At 43.3% G+C, this 19,637-nt stretch overlaps 1 protein-coding gene across 2 annotated transcripts in view; it reads right to left on the bottom strand.

Annotated features, from left to right (window-relative positions):
• The window catches only part of SORCS1 (sortilin related VPS10 domain containing receptor 1), a 428,683-nt gene that overhangs the window by 144,660 nt on the left and 264,386 nt on the right, over positions 1-19,637 (bottom strand). For both annotated transcript variants that reach the window (XM_084634878.1, XM_084634879.1), the window contains exon 4: positions 18,131-18,289. In XM_084634878.1, the coding sequence (XP_084491004.1) occupies positions 18,131-18,289 (159 nt within the window). The remainder of the gene's footprint in view (positions 1-18,130; positions 18,290-19,637) is intronic.

Raw genomic sequence — 19,637 nt, 5'->3', positions numbered from 1 at the left:
TCTGAGCTGTCCATGCCGAGAAAACAGGAAGTAGAATTTCCAGGGCTTTAAAGAGGGAGGGGCGCATGCCCGTGTACCTGGCTGCAGGGCAGAGAAGTAGAAACTGCTTATCGGAGCGGTTATGATGGGCATTGTGGGACACCTCCTGGATGCTGCTTAGGGGGACATAAGCAAGTGCAGTGTCTACACTGACACTGCGTCGCTCTAACTTTGTTGCAAAAAGCTCCATGCTGCTCATTGATGTGGTTTTATTATGTTGGTGTGGCAGGGGAGTTAAATCAGCAGGAGTATTGTTGTGAGAAAACTTCAATTGTTTTGCTGATGAAAGCTGACTTTTGTTGACAAAACTGTGTAGTGTAGACAAGGCCTAAATCTCATTTTCGTAAGGGAGCTAGGCACTGAATCTAAATCCTATCAACTGTTGATATGAATAAATGGATTTTATTTATTTTAGATCTAAGCCAATTTATACCTCATGAGCCCGAACCTTGCCACCATCTACAACTAGAGATGGTTGAAATGTTCCTTGAAATTTGAATGTGATTTAATATATTATATGAAGACCTTAAATATCTCTCCTGCATGGACTCAATGAGCAAGATTCTAAAGTAGTGTAAATTGATATATCTCCATTGATTTCATTGGAGCTAAACCAAATTACACCAGATGAGGATCTGGGCCTATAATTAATTTATCTGTAATCTTATTTGGTTTTGTGTTTTCATTTATTGGTCTGTACATTTTAAAATCTCTATAATAAACATCACCTAGAAGAGATTGAAGGGTTTAATGTTCTTTGAGCATCAGACAAGTTTAATACCTGTAGCTTTAATCACCTGGAGTTAAGAGATTATACCCAATAGGTCACTGCCTTCCTATCCAGAGTTGACTGAATTACAATGCTGAAATCTCCCAACATTATCTTCTGTCCTCAGGTTAAATGAGCTGAGCTGTGAGAAGTTTCATAAAAATTCCACCTTAGGGAATTTGGGGTAGATACATTAATAAAATTGAACTGTGAGCCGCCTGTCTTCCATAAGAACACTGAATTTACCCTGTGGTTCAGAAAGTTCAGCTCTCATAACAAAAGGCACAGATTAATGTCTTGGATAAATTACAGCTTGTGGGTGTTGAATCTTGCAATGCACCGAAGAAGAAGAAGCCTCGCTCACAATTTTGCTGATGAACACAACGTATGTCTTAAAGAAACCAGTTGTCATCCATGACCTGTGTCACACTGTCTGGAGTGGCTCACAACCAAGAGTGCTTACCTCAGGGCAGACTGTCAGAAACAGGGCAGATACCTCAAACTAATGGTATGTTCTATAATTAGATTTTGCCAAGCCAGTAACAAATGTGAAGTCCTGGATCACTACAACAGTCTCACCATGGAGTCACAAACAGTCCCGTTAGACTTTCCAGTTTATCTTGCCACCCAGACAAACTGGATTTAGTGATAAATGGTCACTTACATGAAAAATCACACAATATGCAGGTTGCTTCCAGTCCCAAGAGACCAGTCACTTACCCCAATCAACTGATACCCTAGATTTTACACCAAATACAAGGCCTGTAGCCAATCCTCTAATACACTATCTAAAGGTTTATTGACTAGGAAAGAGAAATAAGAGTTATTTACAGGTTAAAGCAAACAGACATATGCACAAATGAGTTGCAATCTAAATCCTAAGAGTGGCACGGTTGTAGTGATCTGTCAATTCAAAGTGTTTTCAGGGCGGACCCAGGAGGCAACCCTTGGGGAACTCTGGCTTCAGTTTGATCTCTCTAGCCCTGTGAGAGTTCAAACAGCAAAAGAGATGGAAAATGTTCCTGTGACTTTGTTTTAGTTCCTTCACTCAGCTTCCAAATCCATAGGACGAGCTTCGTTGAATATAACATGTCCAAGGTGTGATAGGGCCATTCACCCATCCTTTGTATTGTAATGTTCCTTGATGGCCCATCTGATTTGAAAGTTCTTCTTGACGGGCAGGTGGACGACATTCTTCCCATCTGGGTTCACAAGTTTAGAGCAAATATTTTCAAAGCAAAAGTTGCATATTTTTTATAGCATGAAATATAGACATTGCAAGTGAGATTAATGCAGGCAGCAATTTAGAAGCATTTCATAGAGTCTAAACACTAACTACATCCTTATAAGACAAATTCCTATTCTGAGCAACACTAACATACAGGTGAACTGGTCTGGTCTCCATCTATGAGCTTGTCAGTTCTTAGCTAATGCCTGCAATCTTGGCAAGAGCTGGCGCCTGGTTTGCCAGCATCACAACCTGATTCATATGAAGTGTGTGATGTCCTCTGTGATCCTGAAAGCTGGCTGGTGAGTCTACCAACTCAGTATTCATCCAGCTTGCCCAAACAGGCCACTCAGCTCCTGATAGTCTAAGCATCATCCTGCAAGATAGAGGGATAACCACAGTCTTTGTATCTGACCTCAGAAGCAAGGAAGGTAATCCTGCCAAATCCAAAGCATTTGAAAGGCCTGTTTGAACGGGGCAAAATGTGTTCACCTTTTTTTTCCAGTGGAAAATGCATATTTGGGTTAATGGAAACATTTTGCAAATTCATGTCTAATTCACTGAATTGTTTTGGCTGGGAACAAGGTAAAATCAAAATGTTTGGAAAAAGTCGAAATGTTTCTATTTGAAATGACTTTGTTTTGAAATTTCCTTCAATTTTATGTTAAGAAACAAAACAACAACAACAAAAAACCTTCAGGAAAAAAAGCTTGAAATTGAAACACAATTTTTGTGCAACCCAAAATAACCTTTTTTTCTCCCAAGAACTGCCACTGAACCCCCAAATTGGCTTTTTGCATAGCTCTTGTCCTGGGACATCATCTGAGGGGATCACAGTCCTAGGCAGGCCTCCTAAAGGTGGCCTACCATTCCATCAGTCTTGAGAGGCTTCTTCTCCAAGAGCCCCTGTGATGTGGAAACCTGTCACTATTTCTTTTTAATATCCACAGACAATCCTTAGGGATTACAATGAGATTATATGGGCTGCAAGGCCTCATGCTTCAGTATTTCTATCAATCTCTGAGTATTAAGGATTAGGCTGAGGACTCCATGGGAGGAAACTTTCCCACATCCCACAAACTTTCCCACTGGGGGCAAGTGGGGAGAGGTTCTGACACCTTCTGCTGAAACATCTGGTGTTGACCACTGTCAGAGACAGGATACTGGATTAGATGAACCACGGGTCTGATCCAGTCTGGCAGATTTTGTATGCTAATGAGGACATACAGCTCTGTACATTGATTTCATCCTGTGGAGCTGTGGGAGATGGGAGTTTAGAGAAAGAACAGCTGTCTTGAACTGAATCCAGGAAGTGACATGATATTAACTGGAAGAGATGATTATTTGTAGGAGCTGGATGCTGTAGGAGCTGGATTGTAGGCACCACAATTTTGCCCTCTTCTGAGGACATTTCTTCTAAAAAATGTTGTATCAATGCACAGCCTCAGGTTGAACTTGATTTATCACTCACCTCGGAGAATCAAATAATTGCAGTCACACAAAGCAACTTCTCTCACCTCCAGCTTCCAGGAAGTCTTCACTTATTTCCCTCAGATATAGCCCTGATCACAATAATCCAGACATTCATAAAGCCATCCTGAATTTACAAAAAAATCCCTCTATCTTGACCTCGCCAAAAATACCTGGCTCAGATCTGGATCGGAACTTCCCCAAAAGAACTGAGATATATGGTCCGAGGGTTGCGTCAAACGCTCTTCTAATTCCTTCATGGAAATCCTACAGAATGCTAATCTTCATGCCCATTTCTTCAGTTCGCCCTAATTCTTTCCCCTTCGTGTGTGAGCTCCTTAAAGCTATTCATGTTCCAAGTGCCTTCCCCCCTCCCGCAAAAAAGATAATCTATTCAGATAACAGTCATTGCATTTACACCACAGATTTCTCATTGTGTCTCTCTATGTGAGTCTATAAAGAACTTTTACAGTTACTTTCCTCTCCATATGTGGCACAATGTTGCACAAGGCACCATACAGACACGTGTAACAATCTCTGAAGCATTGTTAAGCTTAAAGTGTAAACATAACAAAGTCAAACTGAACGCAGAAGCTGGAATAAAATCAGCCCGTTCCTGCTACTAACCCCCATTCATTTATACTGAATAAGTTTATTACTGGTATATTGCACATTATTACCACCACAGGTGTATTTGAAGGAATTCAGCTCCTTCCATTAATGTTTTAGTCATTATTCTTAGTGTCTATCTGGGTACTATTCAAATACTATTCATGTGTGAAGGAGTCTACCTGGGAGTGATCCAATACATCCAGGAAGGCAGAGGATAGCAGGACAGATTTCACATTTGTCTCTTTTGATCCGTTCCTCTTTTCTTTGGTGCCCTCCTTTTATTCAAAGCTGCTGAAGAGCAATCAAGGGAAAACAAGGTTCTCCTCCTCGCAATCTGGGTTTCTTTTTCTTTCTATGCCTCCAGGAATAGAATGCTGTTGACTTCCTGTTGTGTGAATGGGTCAAATTGAGGGCCACCTTGTGGCTCAGCTTGTACAGTGAGTGTGGGGACATAAAGCATTCTTTGATAGCCTGGTGCTGGCAACGTGTACTGCAGGTTGAAGCAAGATGGGGAAACCAGGCTATGCAGAAAGGATATATGCCCCTTACACAGAGAAGAGGCTGGAGTGGGTGGAGTTTTTAGATCCACACCTCCTGCCAGCACACTAGCTAGTGTGCTTACATGAACATTGCAAAGGAAGTTAGCTACAGCTGGTATAGGCCTGGAAAAGGGTGCTCCTGCTGCAGAGCAGCTGGAGACGGGGAGCTATATTGGGAAGCAGAGTATGATTCAGAGATTGCACTGCCCATTGATTGGGGCTTGTGGCAAAGCCAAGACTCCACCCCAACTGAGGGGAGATATGCAATCAGGTCAGTGTCTATTGTCTGGCTCCCAGTGTCCTGACAGGCTACCTGGGGTGCAAGCAATTTTCTCAGAGAAGTTCCTCCCAGCAGGAGGTGCAGGATTCTGGAGTAGAGAAGAATCGTTTCAGGTTAACAATATATACATACTTCTTGGTCCACATAATTCTTGGTCTACAATAGTTCAGCAGGGTGTCACTTAGGTCCTTCCCCCGTTGTTTGCAATCTAATTGCAAGTGTCATACGTGGACACTTAAATGATTAAATAGTCATGAGAGGAGAAAGTAAATACAGTGTTGCAAAATATCAAGCATTTTGAATTGTGCATCACTTACATTGAACATAAGGCATCAATATATTTAGCAAATAGCTGGATGTTTGTTTATTTAACACCAATGGGAACAAGTGGAAGTGATAATGCCTTCAGGTATCTATCCTGCAGTCATTCCAAAAGCCACTGAGATTTGCATATCAGATACTGACTTTCCTTTCCATTTCATTCTGTTTCTGATTCTTCACCAGTATCATGAGGAACCTTGTCCTGGGAGAGTCTTATGGCTAGACATGAAGAGATTCCCTTTGTGTATGTGTGCCGGAGGTGGAGTCCTGGGGATACTGCCTAGTATGTACAGGCAGTTTTACTCTTCTTTTTCCGTCCTTCTTCCCAGTTCTCCCTTAATATTCTCCACACATTCTCCTAAGAGGCACATTGGTTGGTGTTCTAACTCCAGCCCAGTTTGAATGGAAGTCTATCAGAAAGATTTGACTCATGCATGAAACCCAAAAGCAAATGACTTATAGTAACACATTTTTACCAGCACACCTTTAAAGCTTATCTGCATAACATACCCGGTAGAATTTCACCTAACAGTTCCTGCAGCATGGGGAATTATTCTTCCCTCATATGTAAAGGAACATGACTCAGCCCAGCAACCTGTCGCTAAAATAGATTGTATCTTTTGGAAAGAGGTCCAATCTCAATTTAAAGGTTCCAGGTGATGATGAACTTAACACTCCTCTTGGTAAGCCATTCCAATGTGTTGTCAATTTCGTAGCTACTTGCATAGTAGCCAGGAGAGCTGTTTGAAAAAATAAATTGCACTGCTTGCAAAAAAACTGCATTCCTGCCTGTGTGCTTTTGTTTTGTTTTCGGGTATTTTATGAAAAATCAATTATTTTGGAGGTGGAAGGGAAAGTCTGTCTTTCAATTTTTGTATTTTCCCCCTTAAAAATTACCATTTGCAGGAAAAGAAAACAGCTAATTATCACACAATTCAGGGCAAAAGTTCCCTAGTTTCACACACACACAGCTTTTCATTAAAAAAACCCACAACAATTATTATTTATCATTTGCATAATGGTAGTGCTGGAGGCTCCAGCTGATTTCAGGGTTCCATTGTGACACATTGTACATAGTAAGAAATAGTAGCTTATAATATAAATAGGCAAGATAGAAAAGAAAGTGGAGGGAAACAGAGGCACAGACAGTTGAAGTGACTTGCTCAAGGTCACACACAGGTGGTCAGTGACAGAGCCGGGATTAAAACCCAGGTCTCCAGATCCCACCTCACCCATGGGAGTACACTGCTTCTGAGATGGCAAATTGGTACGTTTTCATGGAAATGTGTGAAATCTCTAGACATCCGTAGGGCAGTAAAAATTTATGGGAGAAGGGGTATTCTCTCACTGGTTGTACATATGCATCCAAGGATCTCAAAGCAATGAACAAACAAATCCCTTATGCTCATAGAAGCAGGCTTAAGGGGGATAAGCATTATTGTTTGTAGAGATTGTGCACTTGAGCAAACTGAGGCATACAGACTTGCCTAAAGACATGAACATCAGTGGCAAAATCAGTGATGAAAATTACTCAAGAGTCCTGCCTTACAGCACCCTGACCACACTCCTACCAAGCAGAGCCCCTCTGGGGACAGGCTGATCGAAGGGGATGTGTGCAGTCTACAGAAGAAAAGGGGGTAGGCGGAGAAAGGGTAACAGGCATCAAATATGTAAATGGTTGCTTTAAAAAAAGATGACGATCAATTGTGCGTGTCCACAGCACAGAGGGCAGGACAAGTGGCCATAGGCTTAGTTTGCAGCAAGGGAAATTTAGATTAGATATCAGGGAAACCTTTTTAACATTACGGATCGTTAAGCAATGGAACGAGTTATGTAGGGAGGTTGTGGAATCTCCATCGGAGATTTTTAAGAACAGGTTAGGGCAACACCTGTCAGGGATGGTCTAGCTATATTTAATCCTGCCTCAGTACAGGATGGATGAACTAGATCAGCGCTTTTCAACCTTTTTGGTACCAGGGACCGGCTTACTGCCTTCCTAAACTGCATCAGGGAGATCTCAGGGACTGGTGCCCAGTCCATGGACCGGTCATAGAAAAACATTGAACTCGATGACCTCCTGAGTCCCTTTCCAGCCCTACATTGCTATGATCCTATCTTCCTGTTTGGACTGACTGTGCCATCTGCCTGTTACTGGATCAGCTGTTTGGGTTTGGGTTTTTTTTTGTTATTTTTATTGGTTATTCTTTTATTTCCATCCACTGTTTATTTCCTTTATTTTAAGTTGTTTCCCAACACATTATGCTTAGTGAGGTGTGTAAGAGACTGAAGGATGCACTTGGAGGGCATGTTTCATCACAGTTTGTACACCAGTTTATGGCCAAATTAAAAGAAAAATACAATCTGACAACTTTGCCCCGATTGCTGAATTAATGCTGGACAGCTGACTGTACAGGCAAGAAAGAAAATAAAACAAAGCAACTGCAAGATGAAGGATCTTCATAGCTTTCCCCTGTTCATCCTCAGAACAGCATAAGGATTGGCTATCCATTTGCTGCTCAATTTGCCCCATAGATTTCATCCCACATTTGAAAAGGATTGTGTGCAAAGGCACGTAAGCCAAATGCCCGGTGCATGGATATAACTTAAGGATATATACACCTGCATGGTTTTTTCATGCACACACCATGCATAAATACACACAGGCTTTTAAAAATATGGGTCTGAGTTCACATATCTTTTTTTAAAAGCCTTCATTTAGCTGGGATAAATTCTTGTGGTCCTCCAAGAATTTCTAAGGTCTTCTGAAACATTCCACGTATTTTGGTACCAGGGCAGAACACCTTCTGCTTTGCAAATACACTATTACTTTTCATGTTTTGCCATACCAAAGGTCATCAGAAATAGGCAGGCTGAACGAATAACTTGTTTTGCTGATTGAGCTAAGGACTCCATTAAACATTAGCACACAAACTATATGTTATTTTGTCTTTTCACACCTAATATTGCCAGTGGGTCCTCAAAACCCAATGAAACTTTATTCTATATAACTGTGCATCTTAATCTTAATTGGAGAAAATATCTCCTTGTAACAGAGATGCAGGTCTTGATTCCACCTTCACTTATTCTGGTGTAAAGCAGGAGTAACTCCCTGCTGTCAATGGAATTAGAGCAGTGTGAAAGCAGCATAACTGACAGCAAACTTAATCTCCTGGTTTTTGAATGAGACACTGAGCCCAATCAAGCCCACATCTAAGTCAGATGCAAAAATCCAGTACATCTCACTTAAGATTGGATGCCTTTCAGAACAATATGCCTTAGTCAAACACAAGCTACTAGGCTAAATAGAGGATTGATTGGGTGAAATTATATGGTTTGTGTTACACATAAAGTCAGACTGGATGATCCTTCTGACTTTAAAATCTATTAATCTCAAAGCTATTAAAAGAGCATGATCAGGCTCACGGCTAGGTTTGATTTAAACACCGGGCCTGATTCTCCTCTTACTCCAGTTGTACACAAGGCAATTCTATTCATTCCTTTCTGTTCCAGTGTGGTTCTTATACTGCCGCAGTACAGGAGGTCAATAGAGTTGCTCCTGATTTACACTGGTGTGAGAGAAGAATCAGCCCCAGAGAAGCCAGTAAAGCTCAGTTTAAAAATGATAGGAGAACACAGAAGAGACGAGTGAGGGGGGATTTGATAGCTGCTTTCAACTACCTGAAAGGGGGTTCCAAAGAGGATGGATCTAGACTGTTCTCAGTGGTGACAGATGACAGAACAAGGAGTAATGGTTTCAAATTGCAGTGGGGGAGGTCTAGGCTGGATATTAGAAAACACTATTTCACTAGGAGCGTGGTGAAGCACTGGAATGGGTTACCTAGGGAGGTGGTGGAATCTCCTTCCTTTGAGGTTTTTAAGGTCAGGCTTGACAAAGCCCTGGCTGGGATTATTTTGTTGGGGATTGGTCCTGCTTTGAAGTCCCTCCCAACCCTGATAGTCTATGATTCTATGAACACAGATGATACCCTCTTTTCCTGACAATGGGAGACATCCCCTGTGCTGAGCATTCTCACCAGATATGTGAGCCACTGATGTTCTATTAGGAGGTAATAGGAATTTAAGTGATGTCTGGGCCTTGTTCTACCCTCTCACCCGCCATACAGGGGTTAATTAGACCCAAAGAGACCACAATCCACTGTTTTGCTTAATACCTTAACAACTGGCCTGCTCTCCATGCACACCCTTGCTTCTCTGACATATATCGGTTTACACAAGCAAGCGATTCTTCTGTCACCCCTGACTCTGAACACCACTGTTGCCACTTGAATGCCTGATGGATTCACATCGGTAAATCCACTCCCCATTACTGTTAGTGGGTGCAACCTGAGCAAATCCTGCTTGCTCACTGATCAAACAGCTTCCCTTCATCATGGGCCCTGCAAGAGTTTACCAAACCTTATTTTGTGTTCTCTCTACACTGTGGATTATTTTCCCCTTTGAATGAACAAATAAACACAAGTACAAACACACAGAGATGTGGCCTACGTAAAATGTGCCCCCGTCCAGCTCCTGATGGAAAGATGACTGGTGATTTCAGTGGGCTTTGGATCAGGACCTAGAGGACCTCAAAAAGTCCACTGTCAGAATTAGTGCTAATTAGCAGTCTCACCTATACAGCGATAAGCCTCTCTGCTGAAGAGACAGAGCTACTGCTCATCTGTCAAAGCAAACCATTCAGGCAATGGGTTAAGGAACATGGCTGGGCCAATGTGTGGGAAGCTTGCACATCCACTACCTGTTCCTGTGCTTTATCTGTCACATTGTTCTATAAATAGAAAGCTCTATGTATCTACTTAAACAGCACCCATCACCTTCATATTTGAGCACCTCTTTCATTAATTAATTTATCTTCAGCACCTCTAGGAGGAAGGAAAGTGTTACTATCCCAGTTTTACACATGGGGAACAAAGGAACAAAGAGAGATTAAGTGATTTGCTCAAGGTTACAGACGAAGTTTGTTGCCCACTAGAAAGAGAACCCTGATCTCCTGAATCTAAGTCAAGTGCCTTTACAACATGACCAAATTTCCATCTCCAAGGCTCTCAGTTTGGTACTTTCTCCCCAGGAACTAAACTCGCTTTTTAAAAAAACAGACAGCTGAAATCAAATAGTAAGGAAATTAAAAAAAATAGTTTCATTTAGAGATGCCTCGTTGGCAGAAACTGTCCCCTTTAACCTGGCTGTCTTGATTTCACAATCCCATTGAAAACATCAAAGGAACAAGAGGGAATCTAGGAGGACCATTTTAAAACAGCTTCTCCACCACCGCTGGTGTCGCTCAACACTTGAGTGCATTTAGACAATTTCTTCTGAGCTGTGCAATTCAGACTCTACATTTCCCCCCACATCACTTACACCTTCCATTACCACCTGCATTTCATCACCTCAAAGAGCTCAGCAATTCAGGGATGAGTACCAGCCATTATCTCTGTGTGGCTGATCCATCTGAACAGGGGAAGGAGACTCTGCATGAAGTGTAGACTCTTATTTTCCAGCCCCTATTTACACCTCAAACCACTATTTAAGACTATATAGCAAAAAGAAACAGGTAACACGCCCACAGAACAGCCCCTTACCATATAAGCCATGTGATTAAACCCACCATAATTAAAATGTACAGGACCTCCAATGAGCTTGTGTGTCCCTAGGAATGTTTTACTGTATCTGGAGTTTTCTTCTGAAAGGTAACTTTTCTTATTCAGAAAACGGAGAATCACACACTAGCTCCACAATTATGTGATGGGGGTTCACCACGGAGCGACTGTACTTTCAGCTGGAAAAATGAAGGTAATCATAGAACAGTTGGAGCAGGCAGCAGCTGATTTTCTGATACTCTCTCTAAAATCTGTCAAGTTAATTTAATGTGTGTAAAAGGCACTGGATTTTCAGCCCTGGAAACTAAAGTCCTCTGCCCAGAGAAGATTCACAGCATGAGCAGTGTAAGCTCCTGCACATTGCCCAGGCAATCTACCTAAGTCTTCAACTGGAGGAAATTCCTCTGGGGTGCAATGGTTCAGTCTGCATATTCATTCAGTCTCCTCTCCTGTTCATTCTCCATGTTCCTTGAAGCCTTGGTCTCTCTTCTGAAGCAAGGGTGCAAATGAATGTGACTAGTGATGGGGTTTTGTGATGCTGGGAACCTGTCTACTAGGAAACAAACTCGGACGGCAAATTCAGTTCAAGTTGGCCACCACACAGCTGTCTACATCTTGGGTTGCTAGGGGGGACTCTTGATCAATAATAAGCCTATGCCGGATTGCAACCAATGACTATTGGGTTCTCTTGCCATTACTACAGCCTTAGCACAAGGTCTCAAAAGAGCAAGTGACAGTCATTTGTTGTGAACTACTCCATGACTTCCATAGTATAATAAATATAAAAACCTGCAGGATCACACAGTTACTCCAGGCCAAATTCTGCCTGGAGAAATGAAACTACCAGGAACCATTTGCGCTCAGCCACAGGGAGAACCTGACCCTTTTGTTTTATTTATTCCAAGTTGATTTATACTTTGTGCTTATCATTTACCCTCAATGGGTCTGATCCAAAGCCCACTGAGGTCAAGGGAAACACTCCAACAGGGCTAGGATCAGGACCCAAAGCTGTAATTCACCCCTATGCAGGGTATAGCACATCGCTAAGTCCCACATAAACTCCATTTCTGAAGGCGTTAAGTGGGACATAAGTGGCTTTGTGCCAGCCCTCTGCATAGGGGTGAAGCTCATCCTAGGTAACATAATATTCTAATCACCAATAATGATCACATTTACTACTCTCTAAAATATTGTTTAGATAAAGCTCCATCAAGCACCCTCCCACATAAAACCCAGATAAACCCCACCATCATGACCAATCCCACCATCCCAGCTAACCCCTCAGGACCCTCCAAAAAGCCTGCGTTCGTATTTGCAGGCAGTTTTGTGGCCCTGTAAAATAAAGCAATAGCAATTACTCATGGAATAACTGCGTAGAGATAATTTGCTTGTTGGAACTAGGAAATTATTTCTCCAGCTGTCAGGCTTTGTCCCCTTAAGGGGCTGCGCATCATAAATCCACTCAAACTTAGTTATACATTGTCTAACTCAGGATCTTCACTCACCTTGGCAGGCTGACTAAAGCACGAACAGAAATTTATATTCCTCCCATCCCCTATTTCAAAATGGGAAATCTACTACTACAAGCAGCACTGATCTTCATCAATTATTAGTGTATTACAATAATGCAATTCCTTTCATCTCAAAGGTCCCAAAATGCTTAACATGCTAGAGAATCATAGAATCATAGAATATCAGGGTTGGAAGGGACCCCAGAAGGTCATCTAGTCCAACCCCCTGCTCGAAGTAGGACCAATTCCCAGTTAAATCATCCCAGCCAGGGCTTTGTCAAGCCTGACCTTAAAAACCTCTAAGGAAGGAGATTCTACCACCTCCCTAGGTAACGCATTCCAGTATTTCACCACCCTCTTAGTGAAAAAGTTTTTCCTAATATCCAATCTAAACCTCCCCCACTGCAACTTGAGACCATTACTCCTCGTTCTGTCATCTGCTACCATTGAGAACAGTCTAGAGCCATCCTCTTTGGAACCCCCTTTCAGGTAGTTGAAAGCAGCTATCAAATCCCCCCTCATTCTTCTCTTCTGCAGGCTAAACAATCCCAGCTCCCTCAGCCTCTCCTCATAAGTCATGTGTTCCAGTCCCCTAATCATTTTTGTTGCCCTTCGCTGGACTCTCTCCAATTTATCCACATCCTTCTTGAAGTGTGGGACCCAAAACTGGACACAGTACTCCAGATGAGGCCTCACCAATGTCGAATAGAGGGGAACGATCACGTCCCTCGATCTGCTCGCTATGCCCCTACTTATACAGCCCAAAATGCCATTGGCCTTCTTGGCAACAAGGGCACACTGCTGACTCATATCCAGCTTCTCGTCCACTGTCACCCCTAGGTCCTTTTCCGCAGAACTGCTGCCTAGCCATTCGGTCCCTAGTCTGTAGCTGTGCATTGGGTTCTTCCGTCCTAAGTGCAGGACCCTGCACTTATCCTTATTGAACCTCATCAGATTTCTTTTGGCCCAATCCTCCAATTTGTCTAGGTCCTTCTGTATCCTATCCCTCCCCTCCAGCGTATCTACCACTCCTCCCAGTTTAGTATCATCCGCAAATTTGCTGAGAGTGCAATCCACACCATCCTCCAGATCATTTATGAAGATATTGAACAAAACCGGCCCCAGGACCGACCCCTGGGGCACTCCACTTGACACCGGCTGCCAACTAGACATGGATCCATTGATCACTACCCGTTGAGCCCGACAATCTAGCCAGCTTTCTACCCACCTTATAGTGCATTCATCCAGCCCATACTTCCTTAACTTGCTGACAAGAATACTGTGGGAGACCGTGTCAAAAGCTTTGCTAAAGTCTAGAAACAATACATCCTCTGCTTTCCCTTCATCCACAGAATCAGTAATCTCATCATAAAAGGCGATTAGATTAGTCAGGTATGACCTTCCCTTGGTGAATCCATGCTGGCTGTTCCTGATCACTTTCCTCTCATGCAAGTGCTTCAGGATTGATTCTTTGAGGACCTGCTCCATGATTTTTCCAGGGACTGAGGTGAGGCTGACTGGCCTGTAGTTCCCAGGATCCTCCTTCTTCCCTTTTTTAAAGATTGGCACTACATTAGCCTTTTTCCAGTCATCCGGGACTTCCCCGGTTCGCCACGAGTTTTCAAAGATAATGGCCAATGGCTCTGCAATCACAGCCGCCAATTCCTTCAGCACTCTCGGATGCAACTCGTCCGGCCCCATGGACTTGTGCACGTCCAGCTTTTCTAAATAGTCCCTAACCACCTCTATCTCCACAGAGGGCTGGCCATCTCTTCCCCATTTTGTGATGCCCAGCGCAGCAGTCTGGGAGCTGACCTTGTTAGTGAAAACAGAGGCAAAAAAAGCATTGAGTACATTAGCTTTTTCCACATCCTCTGTCACTAGGTTGCCTCCCTCATTCAGTAAGGGGCCCACACATTCCTTGGCTTTCTTCTTGTTGCCAACATACCTGAAGAAACCCTTCTTGTTATTCTTGACATCTCTGGCTAGCTGCAGCTCCAGGTGCGATTTGGCCCTCCTGATATCATTCCTACATGCCCGAGCAATATTTTTATACTCTTCCCTGGTCATAAGTCCAACCTTCCACTTCTTGTAAGCTTCTTTTTTATGTTTAAGATCCACTAGGATTTCACCATTAAGCCATGCTGGTCGCCTGCCATATTTACTATTCTTTCGACTCATTGGGATGGTTTGTCCCTGTAACCTCAACAGGGATTCCTTGAAATACAGCCAGCTCTCCTGAACTCCTTTCCCCTTCAAGTTAGTCCCCCAGGGGATCCTGGCCATCCGTTCCCTGAGGGAGTCGAAGTCTGCTTTCCTGAAGTCCAGGGTCCGTATCCTGCTGCTTACCTTTCTTCCCTGCGTCAGGATCCTGAACTCAACCAACTCATGGTCACTGCCTCCCAGATTCCCATCCACTTTTGCTTCCCCCACTAATTCTACCCGGTTTGTGAGCAGCAGGTCAAGAAAAGCGCCCCCCCGTAGTTGGCTCCTCTAGCACTTGCACCAGGAAATTGTCCCCTACGCTTTCCAAAAACTTCCTGGATTGTCTATGCACCGCTGTATTGCTCTCCCAGCAGATATCAGGAAAATTAAAGTCACCCATGAGAACCAGGGCATGCGATCTAGTAGCTTCCGTGAGCTGCCGGAAGAAAGCCTCATCTACCTCATCCCCCTGGTCCGGTGGTCTATAGCAGACTCCTACCACTACATCACTCTTGTTGCACACACTTCTAAACTTAATCCAGAGACACTCAGGTTTTTCTGCAGTTTCGTACCGGAGCTCTGAGCAGTCATACTGCTCCCTTACATACAGTGCTACTCCCCCACCTTTTCTGCCCTGCCTGTCCTTCCTGAACAGTTTATAACCATCCATGACAGTACTCCAGTCATGTGAGTTATCCCACCAAGTCTCTGTTATTCCGATCACGTCATAGATCCTTGACATCACCAGGACCTCCAGTTCTCCCTGCTTGTTTCCAAGGCTTTGTGCATTTGTATATAAGCACTTGAGATAACCTGTTGATTGCCCCTCATTCCCAGTATGAGGCAGGAGCCCTCCCCTCACAGACATTCCTGCCTGTGCTTCCTCCCGGTATCCCGCTTTCCCACTTACCTCAGGGCTTCGGTCTCCTTCCCCCGGTGAACCTAGTTTAAAGCCCTCCTCACTAGGTTAGCCAGCCTGCTGGCAAAGATGCTCTTCCCTCTCTTCGTAAGATGGAGCCCGTCTCTGCCCAGCACTCCTCCTTCATGGAACACCATCCCATGGTCAAAGAAACCAAAGCCTTCTCTCCAACACCACCTGCGTAGCCATTCGTTGACTTCCACGATTCGACGCTCCCTACCTAGGCCTTTTCCTTCCACGGGGAGGATGGACGAGAACACCACTTGCGCCTCCAACTCCTTTATCCTTCTTCCTAGAGCCACATAGTCCGCAGTGATCCGCTCAAGGTCATTCTTGGCAGTATCATTGGTGCCCACGTGGAGAAGCAGGAAGGGGTAGCCAAATCCTGTCCTCATTTGCACCTGTGCAATGATTTCAGTGGTGTTTCATGGCCATACATATGGGCAGAATTTTGGCTCTTCCTATTTAACATATGCAGTATCCAGGAATCATTTCAGCTACTACTAGAATGAAACTTTGGATGGAACATGGCTGCAGCACAAACTATAACAACAATTTAAGACAAAAGTCAAATGAGGAACACTGTATCTGATTGAGACTACAGAGGAAATTTAGTAAGCAGAATTTACTCAAATTTTAATTCTGTATGAACATTAGGCTACAACCTTGGAAGGACATTGGTTTTCTGGTTAAGCACAGGTCTTAACTTCTATTCCCAATATTTCCTTAAGCTTCATTTGTGACATTAGGCAAGTCATTTAGCAACCCTAAGAACTTGTCTACGTGTGAAATGCTACAGCGGTAGGTAGGTAGACACTACCTACACTAATGGGCTCTCCTGTCAGTGTAAGTAATCCACCTCCACCTTGACGCAGCTCTGTCTACACAGGGATTTAGGTAGGCTTAACTACGTCGCTCAAAGAGATGGATTTTTCACACCCCTGAGCAATGTCGCTAGGTCTAGTGTAAACCAGCTCCAAGACACCGTTTCCTCAAGCTCACAATAATACCTACATACGTCATACAAGTATTGGGAGGATTAATTCTTTTATGTTTGTAAACCACACTGAAAGTCTTGAATGGAAGGTGCTTATGATGGGCTATGTATCCTACACAGGCCCTTAATGGGTTAATGTGGACCTGAAAAACCAGTTATGTTCCCTGGCTGCATCTGGAGGGAAACTCAGGCTTGACTGATCATGAAGCCCCGGTGGGCAGGAGCAGGCTGGTTATTATAATGAGAGGAAGTTTGTAGCAGAAGGGGGACGCAGGGCGGGAATCTGCAGTCACTCTTTGGAAACAGAGAGGTGGTGAGGAGGAAATCCAGAGCAGAGAATAAGCCCTGGGATTCCAGCCCTGAAAGACGGATCAACCCGGAGAAGTTGCAGGAAAGAAAGCCTGAGAGAGGCTGTGTTGGAAGAAGCCCAGGGAAACAGCAGCAAGGGATGGGACACTGCAAACCTAGGCTGACAGTAAGGGTCCCCGGGCTGAACTCAGTGTAGGGAAGACCTGAGTTCCCCTACCAATCACTGGCAACATGGCATGAGCCCAGAGTCAGGGGCCAGAGACCTGACACAAGATCTCGGAATTAACCGTTAGACTTCTGTTTGTTGAACTTTGTTACCCCAAAAGGGGCAGACATAAATATCATGTGGTTGGAGGGCCAAGTTATAGAGCAGAGACCACCATAGTGAAGGAGTGACTGTCAGAAGGGGTTGCCAGAGTGAAAGCCAACTGCTATGCCACACCTGGCCACAAGGAGATGCTCCTGTGGTGAGTGAACCCCCATACAGGACTGTAAAGCTTTACATTACATTGAGATTTAGATTAACACACCAATCTGAACAAGCACCATCTGTCAAGATGTTCAATTTTAAATATTTATCAGGCCCCAGTTTAGTGATTATTGGTGCCTTGGTTTTTCAGAAATTGCTGGGAGAATCAGGCCTCTTTAAGGGGTCTTAAGTAGATCCAAAAATTGAGGTATCCAAAAGTACTAGATGCTTTTGAAATGTTAGGGCATGTTTCTGTAGCTATGACATGATCTGCACCAACAGAAGCAGACTCCAAAAGGAATTCAATTCACTTATTTTCTTCCTTGGACAATCAACATCTGGTTTATAATGTGCCAAGCTGGCAGGATCAAGAAGAACTGTATGTTATTCTGAAGCAAGGAGGGTACCACCATTTGTTTCAAGTGCCAAGAAATATATCCATATTGTGTACCATTATCCGAGTACTTATACTGAACAGCTTCGCACATTATTAAAGGCTTCTGTCCTGGCAAAAACATTAGTTAAAAAGAAGAGAACACAATGAAGGGTCTAATCTGGAGTCAACCCCTAAACCCACTCTCCATGTTTGGGGGCACAATCGTGTTCCCCTCGAACAACTCCCCACAATTAATGATCATTGAGGGTGCAAATATTACCAAACTTGACATCTGCCAGTAAATACCTGATTTATAGTCACAGATCTTGCAGGTGTGTAAATGAAATCATAATTATGGTGCATGCAGAAACAGAGGCCCTCTAGAAAAAGCAAGTACTAAATGTTTGTCTAGGCCCTTGTGAGGGAAAATGCCACACCATTGGTAAAGAAGGTCACAAAATCTTTTCTTGCCTTCTGATCTTGACTGTATGCCAGGATCCAGTCCTCCTGTTTGGGGTGGAACAGCAGGCTCTGGATGTAGAAGTTCAGCCGGTACTTTTGATAGGTGGCCCCTTCATCCGAGCTGATCAGTAAACTGCTCTCAATCTCTGGGTCAGTCAGCAACATAATCTGTATGGATGGAATAGTCACAATTAGTTAGAGAGGAGTCAAACAGAAGGATGAGGAAACAGCCAAGACTTGTAGGTAAACATGGTGAAAACCGATGCATTTTAGTAACAGTATAAAAACCAGACTACACAACTCAAGTGTAACAAACATGTTAGAACAAACCAATGGTGACCAACCTTCCGGAAAGTAAAGCAATATATGATAACTGTATATGTGTATCTGAAGTATGAAGCAATCAAATAGACAGTGGGATCACATAGAATGAGCATAACTAATTACAATAGGTTAAAAGTTAAATCCAACAACCCCTTTTGTGATCATCAACAAGATCTGAACCCTTGACAGCCAACACCAAAGCTCAAACTTTGCTAAGGTTAACAGCAATAGTTGGTTGTTATCCTTTTCGAGATCTAGTCATCAGAGGAGGTAGACAACCCACAATGTGCAAGCACGTTGCATCAATAAAGGAAAATGAAGACTGCAAAAAAAAAAGGAAATTGAAAATAAATCCCAGTGGTGCAATATGTTAGATTGCAGAAGAGTCTGAACATAGAAGGTGGCAAGAAGTTTCATTGCTTGAGATTTTATAACCTGGCTGACTGCAGGGAGCAATCTTGCTTTAGTAGGGGGATGTTTGGTAACCCACTAGGTTCTTTCCATCTCTAATTTCCAAAATAGTGTGAATTATGGCTTCAGTAAGGTATCAGAAACAGTCTCTGCTCAGTGAAGTTGCTCCTTTAGCTTAGTGCAAGGGTGTTCGCTCTGGAAATACAGTAGATGTCTGGCTTGTAGTTCTACTAGTGGCCACTTGCCACCACTTAACTTATTAATTGGTCTGTATTGCTAAGGAATCAGAGAGAAGTGTGAGAGCCTAGCCTCCTGTCCCTGCAGGAAGGAAATAGGGTTTGAGAACTACAGAAAGAATGACTGCAGTCTTCCAGCAAGAGAAAAAAGCAATGTCACAAAGGAATAGAGTAGGAGGCACCACAAATGGCAAATGCACAGCGCTTTGAAAGACCTTTGCCTGCAACAGGATTAAAGATCTGTATCATTAGTGTCATTTTTAAATATACAGTTTACAGTTTCTGAAAATGCCAGGCATGAATCAGCTCCTAGACAAGCCCAAACTGAAAAGAACAGTGTCTAGCGTTTCACAGTGGGAATTTTAATCTGTGTTCAGGCATTTCAGAATTTCTCTCTCTTTCCCCACCTACCATTCAGTAATAAAAGGTATTCAGAGTCACAAAGAAGAGGTGGGGGTAGGGGGTAGGGGGGGGCCGCGAGACATCATTTAACACAAAGATCACTAACAATAAATTAGGAGATACCATAAAGATCTAGAGAGATA

The sequence above is a fragment of the Lepidochelys olivacea genome (genome assembly GCF_965140295.1).
Source record: "Lepidochelys olivacea isolate rLepOli2 genome assembly, chromosome: 7".
Lineage (NCBI taxonomy): Eukaryota > Metazoa > Chordata > Testudines > Cheloniidae > Lepidochelys > Lepidochelys olivacea.
This window is presented reverse-complemented; position numbering and strand designations above follow the sequence as displayed.